At 37.4% G+C, this 16002-nt stretch overlaps 1 protein-coding gene across 7 annotated transcripts in view; it reads right to left on the reverse strand.

Annotated features, from left to right (window-relative positions):
* Positions 1-221: 221 nt before the first annotated feature.
* Positions 222-16002, reverse strand: part of LOC115215033 (dystrobrevin beta) — a 412633-nt gene continuing 396852 nt past the window's right edge. For 6 of the 7 annotated variants that reach the window (XM_036505503.1, XM_036505500.1, XM_036505497.1 and 3 more), the window contains 2 exons: positions 13646-13799; positions 222-1088 (listed from right to left, as the gene is read on the reverse strand). In XM_036505503.1, coding sequence (XP_036361396.1) covers positions 954-1088; positions 13646-13799 — 289 coding nt within the window. In that variant the 3' untranslated portion in view covers positions 222-953. Of the gene's footprint in view, positions 1089-6775; positions 6854-13645; positions 13800-16002 lie in introns of all 7 variants that reach the window. The other variant, XM_036505502.1, reaches the window with a different exon arrangement.

Genomic DNA, 16002 nt, shown 5'->3' on the forward strand with positions numbered 1-16002 from the left:
GTGTGTGTGTATGTGAAGACCTTTTCTTTAGTATCATTTGTGTATGCATGTGTATAATATATATATATATACACACACACTACTTTTCTGAACCCTATATATGTAAATGTCACTGAATTCCATTTGGATGCTAACCATAAGTTATAAACTTAATTTCAGGTATCCATAATTTAATATGATGATGTCATTGTAACTAAAAATGTATTGTCAAGGGTGACAAACGTTAAAATTAAGATTTTCTTTTTTTTTAACATTTCAGCATTTTTAATCAATGGACTTAGTCTCAGAAATATTAATGTATTCTTTACCGAAGACCTCAATGTCTTTCCCAACATTCTCTTTTACGGTCAGCCATCAATGCCAACTGCATGACACAATATTATGGTGGTGTTGTTATCATCAGACATGTCTCCTCTATACATTAACATTAAAAAATGTCTTAGAATTTTCTTCTCAGTCACTGCTATTTATGCTTCCATCTCACATTCCATTCTGCAACAGTCATAGATACATTTTACAATTTGCCTTCTGACAGATTTATTTCCCTCCTTCAACTGAAACTGTGATAAAGATAACGGTGGCTTAAAATAATTTGACAAAAAGTGTAGAGACAAGTAGAAATGACGGTAGTTGTATGTTGTGAGGTATTTTCAAAGGGAACAGAAATGTCCATTAATAAAACAAGACTGGTGCTGCTACCACTGACTGGCGACTGGTCATTTTGGGAGTCGTCCATCTCGGCTGCAGTGCTGCTCTAAAGTGTGGCCTTGCTGGAATCAGCATGGTTTTATTTGGTTTTATTTATTTATTTTTGTGGGGTGGTGGTGCAAAAAGGCAGACTGACAGACTGACAGAAATACCAGGTGGAAAAGAGAGAAATTTCCAGAATTAAAGCTGTCAGAAGCTGTTGTTGGCTTCTTTAATCAGCAACAGGTGTGGCAGTTGACGACCTATCATCTGTTCACCCAGCGTCGCATTGATTCCTCCCATTCGGTGTTGCCACCCTCTTCATCATCAGTTCGGATGTAAGATTCTGCATCTGACTGCAAGTAGCTCTCGTCATCCGTCATATAACGATTCACCAATTCCTGAAAAATACAAGATGTTAAACATAGAATTTGTCAGACAATTTCTTATCACTGCAAATGAAGGCAGATTGGAATAACATTCGAATTATTTGTTTTATATTTCAGAGACTTGAAGTAAAACAAAAAAGAAAATGGTTGCTGAACAAAAGAAGCATGGAAATTCAAAGACAATTCAGCATTGGAAGAATCCAATATAAACGGTAAAATTAATAACATAAAATCTATATCAGTTATTAACAATGCCAATACTAATTAATAGTTGGTTATAATTAAATTATAAGTATTCATTAAAAATTAGAATTTTTAGAAGACAGTTGACATATAAACAAGCTTTCAATAACAATAAACATATCAAAGTCACAATTTAGAGAAATTTCAATAATAGTAATTCCAATTCAATAATACTATTATTATATTCAATATATCAGTTGTTAGTTGTCGGAGCACTGCATCCTTCAAAACTTCCATGCTTCCTGAGATTCGCCAACACTACACCTGATTTTCTCCCCTCCATACACACGCAAGCATGTATCTGACTCATACACTGTTCACTTCCCAGACATTTGTACATTACTGCATATGCTTTATATGCACTTTTGACAAGTTGTGGTGCACCCGAGCACTGTATACAATAATTTCATTATATATTATTATATTCAATAATACCATTATTATTTCTATAATAATATTATTTTTGACCTCCTCATATGATAAATAATTATTGGCTTATACCACAAAATATTTAATCTTTCTTTCATTGATGTACTCAGGTGTAAATGTCTGGTTGTTGGATTAATTTTAATCTGCCATCATCATTTAACATCCGTTCTTCATGCTGGCAAGGATTGGATGGTTTGACATGCAGGAGCCACACCAGCTTCCAGTTGTCTGTTTTAATATAGTTTCTACAGCTGGATTCCCTTCCTAATGCCAGCTACTTTACAGAGTGCTTTTTACATGGTAAAAAGTCTGTCCAAGCTTACAATTTCCAAATAACTTGGAATATTTGTTCAAGTAACCAGACAATAGTTGACCTAAATCTTCATTTTGATATATATTAAAATCACTTGCACATACAATAGTTTTACAGAAATTCGAACCATTTTAAGTCTATCCTTGCAGGAAGAAAACCTTGCCTGACATCTTCATCATCACTAGCACCACCATTTAACATCCAGCTTTCCATGCTGGCCTGGGTTGGATTATTTGGCAGTGGTGTTCTTCACTTGTTTCGTTAGGCATGGTTTCTATGACTAGATGCAATTCTTAATGCCAATCACTTCATAGAATGTACTGTGTGCCTTTTTTTTTTTTTTTTTTTTTTTTTTTTGTGACACTGGCACAAGTGAAGGGTACCAGGTGACTTGCAAGACAAAGAAGCAGCTGCCTTGTGAGGGGAAAATGACTTTTTACCTGGCTAAAGTATGAGAGAAGGATAGAAACAGGTGTGTTGCTAAGGCAGGAGATACACGGCTACTTTGCATTACATAGAATCGGGTGAGAGTAATTAGAGATGTACAGAAACAGAGATGAGGGTCAGAGGTATGTAGTGATGGCTATGAGTGAGGGATGAAGATGCGTGGAATGGGGTGTTGACTGCAAAATGGGAAGGTGTTAGAGATGAAGTATAGCAGTCTTAAGATGATGCTCAGGGGAGAGATGCCTAGAGACACAGGAAGTGGTGAGCAATGGGAAGGGAGAAAATATAAAGTATATATTTATTATTATTATTCATTTGTTTATGTAATACTTACAGGATCTTAATTATAGTTATTTTTATCACTGATTATAGCAAATAACTTTGATAGGTTTCAGCCAGTATAGGCACAGGCCATGTCGAACTTAGTAGCACCACTTGGTGCAATATCCTTTTAGTTGAACAAATCGACCCCAGGACTTATTCTTTGCAAGCCTAGTACTTATTCTATTGGTCACTTTTGCTGAACTGCTAAGTTACGGGGGATGTAAACACACCATCATCAGTTGTCAAGCAATGTTGGGGAGACAAACACACAACAAATCATCATCTCATCATCATTTATTTACTCCGCTTTCCATGCAGCATGGGTTGGACGGTTCAACTGGTGTCTGGTGGAGCCCGAAACTGCACCAGTCCATCAGATCTGGCAGTGGTTTCTACAGCTGGATGCCCCTTCCTAACGCCAACCACTACTCGAGAGTGTAGTGGTGGATTTTATGTGCCCACCGCCACAGGTGCCAGACGAGTGCTGGCAGACGGCCACGCTCGTGGTGTTTTTTTGCCACCTGCCACTGCAGCCATGCCATGAGGCTGGCAACGGCCACGATCGGATGGTGCTTGCTACGTGCCCACAGCACGGAGGCCAGTCGTGATGCGGCACCGGCTACGGCCACGTTCGGACAGCCCCTTGTGTGCCACGTGCCACCAAAAGATACAATTCCATTGATGTTCATCTATTTTGATTTGTTTTGATTTTCACTTGCACTCTGCAACAGGTCTTCACAAGTGTCACAAGAAGGAAGGTATGCACAGGTGGACTGACTACGTCCCAGGTAGGGGCCATGGGTTTATGGCCTGACTAGTCTTGCCGGGTCTTCGGATGTGTTTTTTATGTGCCACCGACACAGGTGCTAGATGAGGCTGGCGAACGGCCACGATCGGATGGTGTTTGTCATGTGCCTACAGCACTGATGGATATATATATATATATATATATGATGGACTTCTTTCAGTTTCCGTCTACCAAATCCACTCACAAGGCTCTGGTTGGCCCGAGACTATAGTAGAAGACACTTGCCACACAGTGGGACTGAACCCAGAACCATGTGGTTGGTAAGCAAGCTACTCAGCACACAGCCCAGTTTTTAAAGGGGAAAATAAATTTAGTACAACCATGTAACTTATGGTATTATATCAGTGTGAATACTGACACTTCTCAGCCATCCACCATTAGCACTGTACAGAGGTATCCTTAAATTAATTTTACAATTTGAAAAATTCAAGAGAAAAAAAAAAATGCTAGCTCAGTAGGTTGCCTGCAAGTGGAATTCTGTGTGGAAGTAACTGATGTTTTTTCTAACAAAACTTTATTTCTGCTGAATTCATCATCATCATCATCATCGTTTAACGTCCGTTTTCCATGCTATCATGTGTTGGACGGTTTGACCGGGGTCTGGGAAGCCAGGAAGCTGCACCAGGCTCCAGTCTGATCTGGCAGTGTTTCTACAGTTGGATGCCCTTCCCGACTACATGGGTGTGTGTTCAGCCTCATTGTGTGGCACCCTGGGAAAGAAGCCTATCGTGTGTGTGTGTATATATACTTATTAATCCGTGGGGAGGCAATGTGAGCAGCAACTAAAGGAACATTACAAAATCCACAGAAAGATCAAACACATACATATATTTATTTATAGCTACAGAACAGATATAGAGTCTGACGTTTAAAAATATAATAATATATAAATATATAAACATCATATAAATATATAAGAATCAATGTTGCACATATAACACATTGAATTTACGCTTAAAATCATAAAACATTTGGTAAAAATTTGTTGAATTAAAAATTTGGGGTAATAAAACATACAATGACGTATTAAAATTCCAGAGAAAATACAGAAAAGATAAATTTACAAAAATACATAAAAGTTCATCTATGGGCCGTTTCGGAGACGCGCCAATTAATATGAAACATATCACTAGCGATCTCAAGATATAACTTTGTATTTTGTAATATAAATATATATATATGTCAATGTGTGTGTTTGTCTTCACTGCCACTTGGCAACTGGCGTTGGCTTGTTTATCTCCCCAATAACTTGAGAGCCCAGTAAAACAGATTGATAGAAGAAATATACTGGGCTTCACAGAAAGAACCCCCCCAACCCCCAAAGTACTGGGGTCTATTCCAGTGCCCCAACACGGATAATCTAATGATTGAAACAAGTAAAAGAAATGTGTATCATACTCAATGTAAATACTTGATAAGCAGTATTTACCTGCAGACAGCATCTACATGGGCATGCTGTTCAAAAACAGTGTGTGTATAATTTAAAATAATAAGGGTGAAAAACTGAATATTAATTTGATTAATATCAATTTAAAACCAATGGTCTAGCATATAGAAAAATCTGAAGATTCAGAAAAATTATATTACATACACATAAGAGGGATGACCACTAAGTGGACATCCATTATGCTAGAAGTCAACCCCCTTTCTCAGTGGTAAGACCATAGAGGGTCGCCTTCTAGCATAATGGGTGTCCACTTAGTGGTAATCTCCCTTATGTGTATATATATATGTATCCATCAGGGAGAGATAGAACACATTCTAGCAGAGGTAAATGTAATGTTGAATGCATTTCTGTGTCATTGGAAATTATCAGTGTGTACTCAATGCCAGTAGACTAAGACAAAATTTGTCACCAAAGATAGGAACAAGAACGGAAAAATAATCACTGGTAGCCACTCTATTATGTAAATAAATCTTCAATTAAATGATGGAGTCAACCTTACTTTCCGGTCACTCCTAACCACATCACCTCATACTGTGATGATCTCTTCTCTATTGTGCGTTGTTTATTAATCACCAACCAAGTAAGTATTATTCAATTAAATATGTTTAATTTATACACTTAACCAAACTCCACCCTCCCACACATATAAGGTACCCCATGCATCCAACACCTTCACTATTATTTAACTAGCACCCTATGATATTGGCCTTCATCTTTTGGGAGATTTTATTCCATTCATTAGTTAATCTCTGTTCAAGCTATTTGTTGTAATCTTGGAATTATTTCCCCTGCTCTAATGCTTTCAAAGTTTCTTATGCAACCAGATCACAGGCCTTGTTTAACGAAGTGTGTGTTCTTTTGCTGTGTAACCTGAAGAAGCATTCACATGTGGACAAACATGTCTTCAATCAAATACAATTTTACTCTCCTACATTTACTAAAAAGCTTATCTCCCATTTGGTTAATATCAACGTGTGTGTGAGAGTATATATGTATAGTAAAATTCTCAAATTCTATTTTCATGGTTTATAGTCATATGTGCAAGTATATACACACACTCATATGTATATTATATATACACCTATTTATATTTAGGAAAATTCTCTATAACATGTGAAGTAACAAACAGTAGCATTGTGTGTGTGTGTAATCAGTTTCCTGTTATTTGTAGACATCTGAGAAGAAAAAAAAACATCAAAAAGGTTATATCAACATGCAAAAACAGATTATTGTCATCATTATTATTCATAAACATGCATGACAGGTAAGCAGTTCTCAATGAACTGGAGGTTGACATCATCTTCAAAGTGAATGAAATGTTTATTAGAGACCAGAAGTGCCATAAATAACAATAGATATATCTATGAGACAGGGTGACCGACTGTGTGTATATGGGTGACAATGTGTCTGAAACAAAGAAGGAGTGATTGCAGGTGAGAATATATATCTGTGGAACAAAGAGGGGTGGGGGGAAACGACATCTATTAAATAGAATAGAACAAAGTGGAAATGAACCTAATTAAGTGAAACCTAGTGTCAAAGGCTGAAGGGATTGTGTCAAATACAGAACAAAAGAAAAGTGGTAAGGGCAAAATAATAATAATAATAATAATAATAATTATTATTATTGGTAACTAAAAATGTGATGGTGTCTCAGGCGCAAAGTCTGACTCAGAGATAAGACTTACAGTAATTTGTTGGTTATTGTAGACATAGCAGCAAGTGTCCTTCATTCAAGACACTTCTGTGATACTGATAGAGGGACACTGAAAGAGACAGGGAGCTTGTGTCAGAATAAGGAGTTTCCAGTTCAAAAATTGTTAAAGGTTGCATGAGAACATAGTATGTGTGTGTGTGTGATATTGTGATGTAATGGTGCACCTGAGCACTGTATACAATAATTTCATTATTATTTTATTTTATTATTTTAAGAGGAGAATGCTAGTCCAATGTTAAGCCCTATAAAGCAATAGAAATATTCTTTTCTAATCTAGGCACAAGGCCCGAATTTTTGGGGAGAAGGGGGCCAATCGATTAGATCAATCCTAGTATGCAACTGATACTTAATTTATTGACCCCGAAAGGATGAAAGGCAAAGACAACCTCGGTAGAAATGCAATAGAAATATTGTAAACAACTTGATTGTTGGGTGAGAAATAACATTGGTGATAAATTTTGGCACAAGGCCAGCAATTTCAGGGGAAGCAATAAGTTAATTACATTGACCCCCCCCCCCAGCATTCAACTAGTATTAAAGATAAAAGGTAAAGTTGACCTTGGCAGAATTTTAATTCAGAATAAATGGCACTCAGCATGTTTCTGGTGCTGTAACAATTCTGCTATCTCACACTGCCTTATGGGGAAATAATCCTTTCTATTATTGGCACAAGGCCTGATATTTTACTGGTACTTAATTTATTGACCCCGAAAGTGAAATACCACTAAGCATTTCGTCCAACATATTAACGACTCTGCCAGCTCGCCACCTTTCTTATGAGAAATAATAATATTGAAATGTAGCAGAAAAGATAGAGGTTGGTGTGTGGAGTAGATAACTTTGATATCTGCTTACACCAGCTTTAGAAATATTTTTCTTTTTTTATTTTCAACCCATGAATCCTATATATGAAGGATACCTGGAGGGAGATAACAGATGTTCTGAACCTAAAGACATAGACTTAAATGATGTTATAGTACGACTGCTAATAATAATGGCTTCAAATTTTGGCACAAGGCCAGCACTTTTGGGGGGAGGGAGTTAATTGATAATATTGATTGCAGAGCTCAGCTGGTACCCATTTTGTTGATCTTGGTAAGATCTGAACTCAGAACATACAAAACCAGAAGAAATTTTGTCCAATGTCTGAAGGATTCTGCTAGTTTGCCATCTTTAATAATAGTAGTAAATTTTGCAGGGAGGAGGACCAGTCAATTAAATTGACTCCTATCCAGAACTCAATTGGTACAATTTTGGCAGAATTTGGAAGCACTTTGGTGTGCTAATAATTTTGCAAGACCACTGTCCCTTTATTAAAAAAAAAAAAAAAAATCCAGCACTCAAAGGCTCATGCTAGTTAATAACACTTTCTACTGTAGGCACAAGGCCTGAAATTTTAGTGGGAGGATGAAGTCCATTATATCAGCCCCTCTACTCAACTGGCTCTTAGCCCTGAAAGGATGAAATGCAAAAATCAACCTCAGTGGAATTTGAACTCAGAATGTAAAGACAGAAGAAAAACTGTTAAGCATCTTGTCCAATGAGCTGGGATTTCTGCCAGCTCACCAACTTACGTACATTAATAATAATAATCCTTTCTACTCTAGGCACAAGGCCTGAAATTTTAGCAAGAGGGGACTAGTTGATTATATTGACCCCAGTGTTTCACTGGTGCTTAATTTATCAATCCCAAAAGGATGAAAGGCGAAGTCAACCTCGGCAAAATTTTAACTCAACATAGTAATGAGTGAAATACCACTAAGCATTTCACTCAGCATGCTAATGATTCTACCAGCTTGCTGCCATAATAATAATCCTTTCTACTATAGGCACAAGGCCTGAAATTGGGGGGAGGGGAACAATCAATTATATCAACCCCAGTATGCAACTGGTACTTAATTTATCAACCCTCGAAAGGATGAAAAGCAAAGTCGACCTCGGCAGATGAAATACCTATTTCTTTACTACCCACAAGGGGCTAAACACAGAGAGAACAAACAAGGACATACAAACGGATTAATTCGATTACATCGTCCCCAGTGCGTAAGTGGTACTTATTTAATTGACCCTGAAAGGACGAAAGGCAAAGTTGACCTCGGCGGAATTTGAACTCAGAACGTAGCGGCAGACGAAATACCGCCAAGCATTTCGCCTGGCATGCTTACGATTCTGCCAGCTTGCCACCTTATTAATAATAATAATAATAATACAAGGAAGAGAAATACATTTAATTGTTAAAAAGCAAATCATTAAATAATATATTGATTGGATAAAATAATAATGAGGTTTAGATAAAACACAATTTCTTGTGAATTACAGAGAGAAACAAATTTGTATCTAACTACAAAATATGATATCTTGTATTATAGGTAGGACATGTGATATCCTGTATTTAACTAAAGCATGTGACAAAACTAAACACAAACTGGGATTAAAAGCACAATTTTGCACCAGGTGATACATTAACACCTGTAAAAGATGGTCATTGTCTGCCAAAGTCAAAACCAACACCCGAACATGCTAAAAATCATTCAGGTTGCTATTTAATTAATTCAACTTGAAAAATAGAATTTTGACTCAGAAAACTGTTAAATATTCTTCAAGACCAAGAGGTGTAAGTATGGCTGTATGGTAAGAAGCTTGCTTCCCAATTGCATGGTTTAGGGTTCAGTCCCACTGCTTGGCACCTTGGACAAGTGTCTTCTACTATAGCCTAAGACAGATCAGTCTTGTTAGTGGATCTGGTAGAGGAAATATTGTACATACATGCACACACATCTGTGTGTGTACGAGTCTGTGTTTGTCCCCCCCCCATTTTACAACTACTGTTAGTGTGTTTATGTCTCTATAACTTAGCAGTTCAGCAAAAGAGACCAATATAATAAATACCGGGCTTTAGAAAATCAAAGTGCCGGGATTGATTCATTTGACTAAAAATTCTTCAAGACAGTGCCCCAGCTTGGCCACAATCTGATGACTGAAACAAGTGAAAGATAAAAACAAAGAAAGGAATGCTAAAAAGCAAGCAAATTCGTGACAGTTTTCAATTTTGTATCTAGAGTTCTAGGTTCAAATCCCTACATGGTCAAAACAGGATTAAATTCAGTTGACTATTTCGCTTCTCCCCACCACTATATACTATCACCCCTACTGCAGAGAGAAAGCTTTAAACTTGTGCCAACATTAGAAATCAATAACATTGAAATCTAATTTCTCAATGATTAATTAAAATTAGCTTAGATAATTGTAAGGTGTAAACTTATAATACACTAAAATATGGCGTTCAGCTTATAGATAGGTGTTTGTCTCTAATTAATGGAAACCATTATTAAATTACTCACTAATGAGACAGAATAATTCAGAAACTAATTAAATACAGTTGGGAAAAATATTTGTTTTTTTTTTCTTCTTAGTATAAACTTATAATGACCAATATTTAATTATGAAGCTAAATGAGTAAATCTTATTATAATTTACTATTTCATAGTAATTCAGTATGCAGCACAACATATCAAACATTAGTCATAAGCTGTTAATCAGGGGCCTAGTGTGAGAGAGTGTTTAAAATTTTACATAAAAGCAAACATTAATATACACGTGTATGTATATGTGTGTATATATATATATTATATATAGAGAGAGAGAGAGAGAGCTAAAATGTCAAATTATCTGACGTAATTTTACAAAAAACAAGCATTAACATGTGTGTGTGTATATATATACACACATGCGCTGCACACATACACACACACACTCCATGTGCGTGGTGAGAGGAGAGATGCAATGCTAGATCTAATAGTATCTTTCTCATTTCGATATCCAATAAAAAACGTGGTTGATGTCAAACTGCGGACAGAATAGTCCAATACCATTTCATACTTTGATGTCTTCAATCAATGAGAGAAGAAGAAGAGGACCCTGAAGCATTTGACAGAAGTTAAGACTTTTATGGTGGAAGTCAAATACACCATCACAGAACTGTTTAATGGCAAAGAGCCAAGCTTGGATGGTTTCCTGGCAGAGTATATAAACATAGAAATGAGAATTCAGCTTCTATATTAGAAATAAGCTTCATCATACACCCATGTTATATCATGTGATCACCGTGACTGTCACCGTGACCGACCAGGCTATCAGATGTTGCTACATATCGCTGGTCACAATGCGCTTTGCATTGTTTTAGCCTTCAAATGACGCCACCCACCTGGCTAAGCGGGCAGGCCAACAGAAGAAAGAGTGAGAGAAAGTTGTGGCGAAAGAGTACAGCAGGGATCACCACCACCCTCCTGCCAGAGCCTCGTGGAACTTTAGGTATTTTCGCTCAATAAACACTCACAACACCCGGTCTGGGAATCGAAACCGCGTTCCTACAACTGCGAGTCCGCTGCCCTAACCACTGGGCCATTGCACCTCCACATATCATGTGATACTGAACTACATTATATAACTATCTGGTAAGATATACTTCATACCTTATATATATATATATATATATATATGACTTATAAATTGATGTTGGTTTATAAGATGGCATTCTTGAAGCTACAAGATATTCCGGCTGAGAAGGTTTCCTGACTGAAGAATACAAGGACAGAGATGGTAACTGGGGCACACATCTGTTATTTTATTTTTCTAGTCAAATGAAAGTGAACCATTTAGCATTCAGATTTCTCTGTCAAACGTAATGCTGCTTTATGCACATTGTTTTCAATTAATCTGGCATTATGTTGTAGCTTTGAGATGTCAATGATGTGACAATTTTTAGAATGCCAGCACCATCCGTACGTGGTCGATGCCAGCACCACCTTGACTGGCTTCCGTGCTGGTGGCACGTAAAAAACACCAACCGATATTGGCCGTTGCCAGCCTCCCCTGGCACCTGTGCCGGTGGCACATAAAAAGCACCCACTACACTCTCGGAGTGGTTGGCGTTAGGAAAGGCATCCAGCTGTAGAAACACTGCCAGATCAGACTCTCATCAATATTTCGTGTTCTAAATTCTAGCTTTTGTAATCTGAGACAGCAATAGAAAAAAGTTAGATGGGTTTTCAAGTGTAGAAAGACTGAGAGTTACAGATACTAAAAACTGGTAATTAATAATTTCAGCAATTCCAAAATAAGGAAAAGTTTGTACATTCTACCAAATAACAACTAAAAATTAAATTCAAAACATTGAAACAATTCTAAATTTGAAAATTACTATTTTTAAATCTCACAATGAGAGATATTCAGTACTTTGGAGTAAAGATTGTTTGCCAACATTAATGTGGCAGTCCTGGTTTAGGACGAATGTTGCTGTAATTTAGCCCTGATGTTTCCTGAGGCTAAATTACAGCAACATTCGTCCTAAACCAGGACTGCCATGTTATGTTGGCAAATAATCTTTACTCCAACTCTAAATTTACTTAACACTGAAAATTACAAGAATAATCAATAACTGAATATTTAGAACAGCAGAAAAGTGTAAATTTCATATATAGTTCATATTTTAATCATATTCAACAGCTGTTTCGTTAGAGTTGACATCATTAATTACATAATTGAGTTAACTAATTAATTTAAAAGTTCTGTTTACCTCAACCATCAAGAGTATCATGTATTGTATTAATTAAAAAAACCTGTAACTGAATATTACTTTGAAATAATTACAAGCAATGAAGACAGGAAAATATTATTGAGGATATTAAAAATACTGAGAAAAGACCAGTGTTGACCAGAACTGAATAATTGCTAAACCTGCTCTTTCGTGAGATTGTTAGAAACCGATTGTTTTAGGTCTACACCAATGTTATTAGTAGTCTGTCTTCAACAATATACTTAATCAATAAAACATAACAGTGGAGAATGTGTAGCTTGTGTGTGTGTGTGTATTGTATGATTATAAGTGTCAGAGCCTTTGATAATCAGACGATGAGTGAGTAGCTATTGAAACAAGTCTGTTAGGTACACATTACCTGAGGGCAACACAGCCGACACACACACACACACACACATTGTTATCATACAATGAATACAAACACCTGTAGTTGCTCTCTTATGACACAAACAATACTTGGTGGTCTTCAATGGCCACCAAAGACAAACAATAGACCATCTCAATGTCTGCTGCTTACTTTGTTGTTACAATTTGAACAATAAAATAATCCTCTAATTAATTTCATCACTACATTTTATTGGTCTTTTCTCCTTCTCTCTCTCTCTCTCTCCTGCTTACTTGCCTTTCCTCTCTCATTGCAACAAGGCTATCATTCCATTCTCTTCTAATCATGTTAATTACTTCTTACATCCTCCTCTTTTCTCAACATAAAAAACACAGAAAAGGTTCGGTGTAGAGAGGAACGGAGCCAAAAGACTACAATTAAGGAATCAACAAACATGAAAGAGAAAATTACTATTTTTTAAATCTCACAAGAGATATTCAGCAACAGTACTTTGGAGTAAAGATTATTTGCCAACATAACATGGCAGTCCTGGTTTAGGACGAATGTTGCTGTAATTTAGCCCCAGGAGACATTGTCTCCAGCTTTTTTATTTGAGCTGAGTGGGGTTGCTAGATTCCCTTGTTTGAAAATATAAGGACACAGATCGTGTTGTATAGCCAGCTGGAGACAATGTCTCCTGGGGCTAAATTATAGCAACATTCATCCTAAACCACGACCGCCATGCTATGTTGGCAAACAATCTTTACTACAAACATGAAAGAGTTTATCTAAAAACAATAAAAAGACAAGGAAGAAACTCCACATGAAATTTTACGTCCAGCAAGATTTTAGTTGATTTGTGTAGAATGAAGCAAAACTGAAAATGTAATCAAATAGAGAAGGGGAAAGATTTTAATTACTTTTGGATGATTATCATAGAGTTCTGAATCATCGTCGTCTGTAAGGGCACGGCTGCCATCGTTGGTCCCGATATAGGACTCACCATCATCTGTGACAAGGACACTTGCGTCATCTTCTGTACGGCCATAAGATTCACAGTCATCAGGAATGTATCTAAAGGGGGAAGACCAAGCATGACAGAGTTATGTGAAAGAAATATAACAGCAAACACATTTGGGATAGCAGAGTGATGGCTAAGGTAGTGGGCAGTTATGTTATGGACTTTTGGTTTGATCCCACTATCAGGTGGAGTGGGGTATTTATTTAGACTAGTGGTTCTCAACTGTGGACCCCAGGCACAAACGTAAACAAACATACAGATGCCTGCCTGACTGGCCCCCGTGCCAGTAGCATGTAAAAAGCACCATCCGAATGTGGCTGATGCCAGTACTCCCTGAGTGGCTCTTGTGCCAGTAGCACATAAAAAGCACTATACAAACGTGGCCAATGCCAGTTCCCCTTGACCGGCTCCTGTGCCGATGGCACGTAAAAAGCATCCATTATACTCTCGGAGTGGTTGGCAAAAGAAAGGGCATCCAGCTGTAGAAACATTGCCGGATCAGATTGGAGCCTGGTGCAGCTGCTGGCTCTCCAGACCTGCCAAACCGTCCAACCCATGCCAGCATAGAAAACAGACGTTGAATGATGATGATACACACACCATTTTTATATGTTGTTCCTAAGGATCATTTTAGCTGATTCTTTATATACATTTTATATACATTCTAGTTTTTTCCACAAGGATTTACTACAATATTATATAACATCTTGGAGTTTAACAATCTGTTGTTGAGCCCTTAATTACTGGGGATTTCTATTTTTCATTGTTTATGCATCAGTTCTTTTCATCTGTATATAAAAACACACAAACATACACCAGGCTTCTTTCAGTTTCTGTATCTTTAATCCACACAGGAGATATTGGCTCAGGGTATAATAGGAGACACCCAAGATGCCATGCAGTGGAACTGAACCCAGAACCGTATGTGTGCCCCACCATACCTTCTTACTTATTTATCTGCCAACCTACTGACACACTCGCCCACATACCTATCCACCTGCCTACCACTTTGTTCATTAACACAGGAATTATGATGTAACCTCACTACAAAATAATTACTCTTGCAAAATTGGACAATATTTATTCATAGCAACAATTAGTGTTCAGTTTCCATAACAACCATTTCCATAGCAACTATTATGAACGATACCAGCATTAATATGAGTTGGTATAGTATCAAATTCCGACTTTGCCTTTCATTCTTTCCGGGTCGATAAATTAAGTACCAGTTATGCACTGAGGTCGATATAATCGACTTAATCCATTTGTCTGTCCTTGTTTGTCCTCTCTGTGTGTAGCTCCTTGTGGGTAGTAAAGAAATAGGTATAGTATCAGTACGTGACAACATCTCTCTAACAATGGTTTCCATGGTGACAATGTAGCTATTTAGCAACTCAGGCAGCAACTATTGTAACAACAAATCTTACAAACTACAGCAATGTTATGGTAGTTATCAGGTTAACAGTTGGTGCAACGGTTGTCATGACACTAGCAATAGATATATAAGAAGACCCAAAAAAACTGGCACCCGATAATTTATGACAATGAGTGTCCCACTTTGACCTGGTCAACAGAACAGCCCCTACACATGAAATAATTAACATGCAAGTGGCTGAGTACTCCCAATGTAGATTCAGTAGGACACAGAAATATGACATGGCTGGACCCTTTGAATTACTGGTACAACTCATTTTTGCCAGCTGAGTGGACTGGAGCAGGGTGAAATAAAGTGTCTTGCTCAAGGACACAAGGTGTCACTGGGAATTGAACTCACGACCTTACAATCATGAACTGAATACCCTAACTACTAAGCTACGTGTCCTCACAGAATATGACAAGTTGTCATGACAACAGCAAAGTAGCAATAAGCATTTTGGCAGCAGTCACTCACAGGTGGGTGTGACCCCTGATCATTTGTACCATGCTTAGTTGTTTTGGGTACCTGTATGAGCAGATGATGACACCCCTCTCTCCCTTGGATCTCCCACCCTTGGTCCTGTGGAACATCCAGGATGGGAAATGTGTAGGAAGAGAGAATGAAAGAGGCTGGCATGCATTTTTAGCTGAGAAAACTGGAGTAATGTGAAATGAAGTGCCAGTCGGGGAATTGAACCCACAGCTTTACAGTTGTGAGCCTAACACTCTAACCATTCGGTCACACACCTTCATTATTAATCTCTATATCATAATAATAATAATAATAATAATAATAATCATCCTTCCTGCTATGGGCACAAGGCCTGAAATTTGGAGTGG

The sequence above is a fragment of the Octopus sinensis genome, linkage group LG8 (assembly GCF_006345805.1).
Source record: "Octopus sinensis linkage group LG8, ASM634580v1, whole genome shotgun sequence".
Lineage (NCBI taxonomy): Eukaryota > Metazoa > Mollusca > Cephalopoda > Octopoda > Octopodidae > Octopus > Octopus sinensis.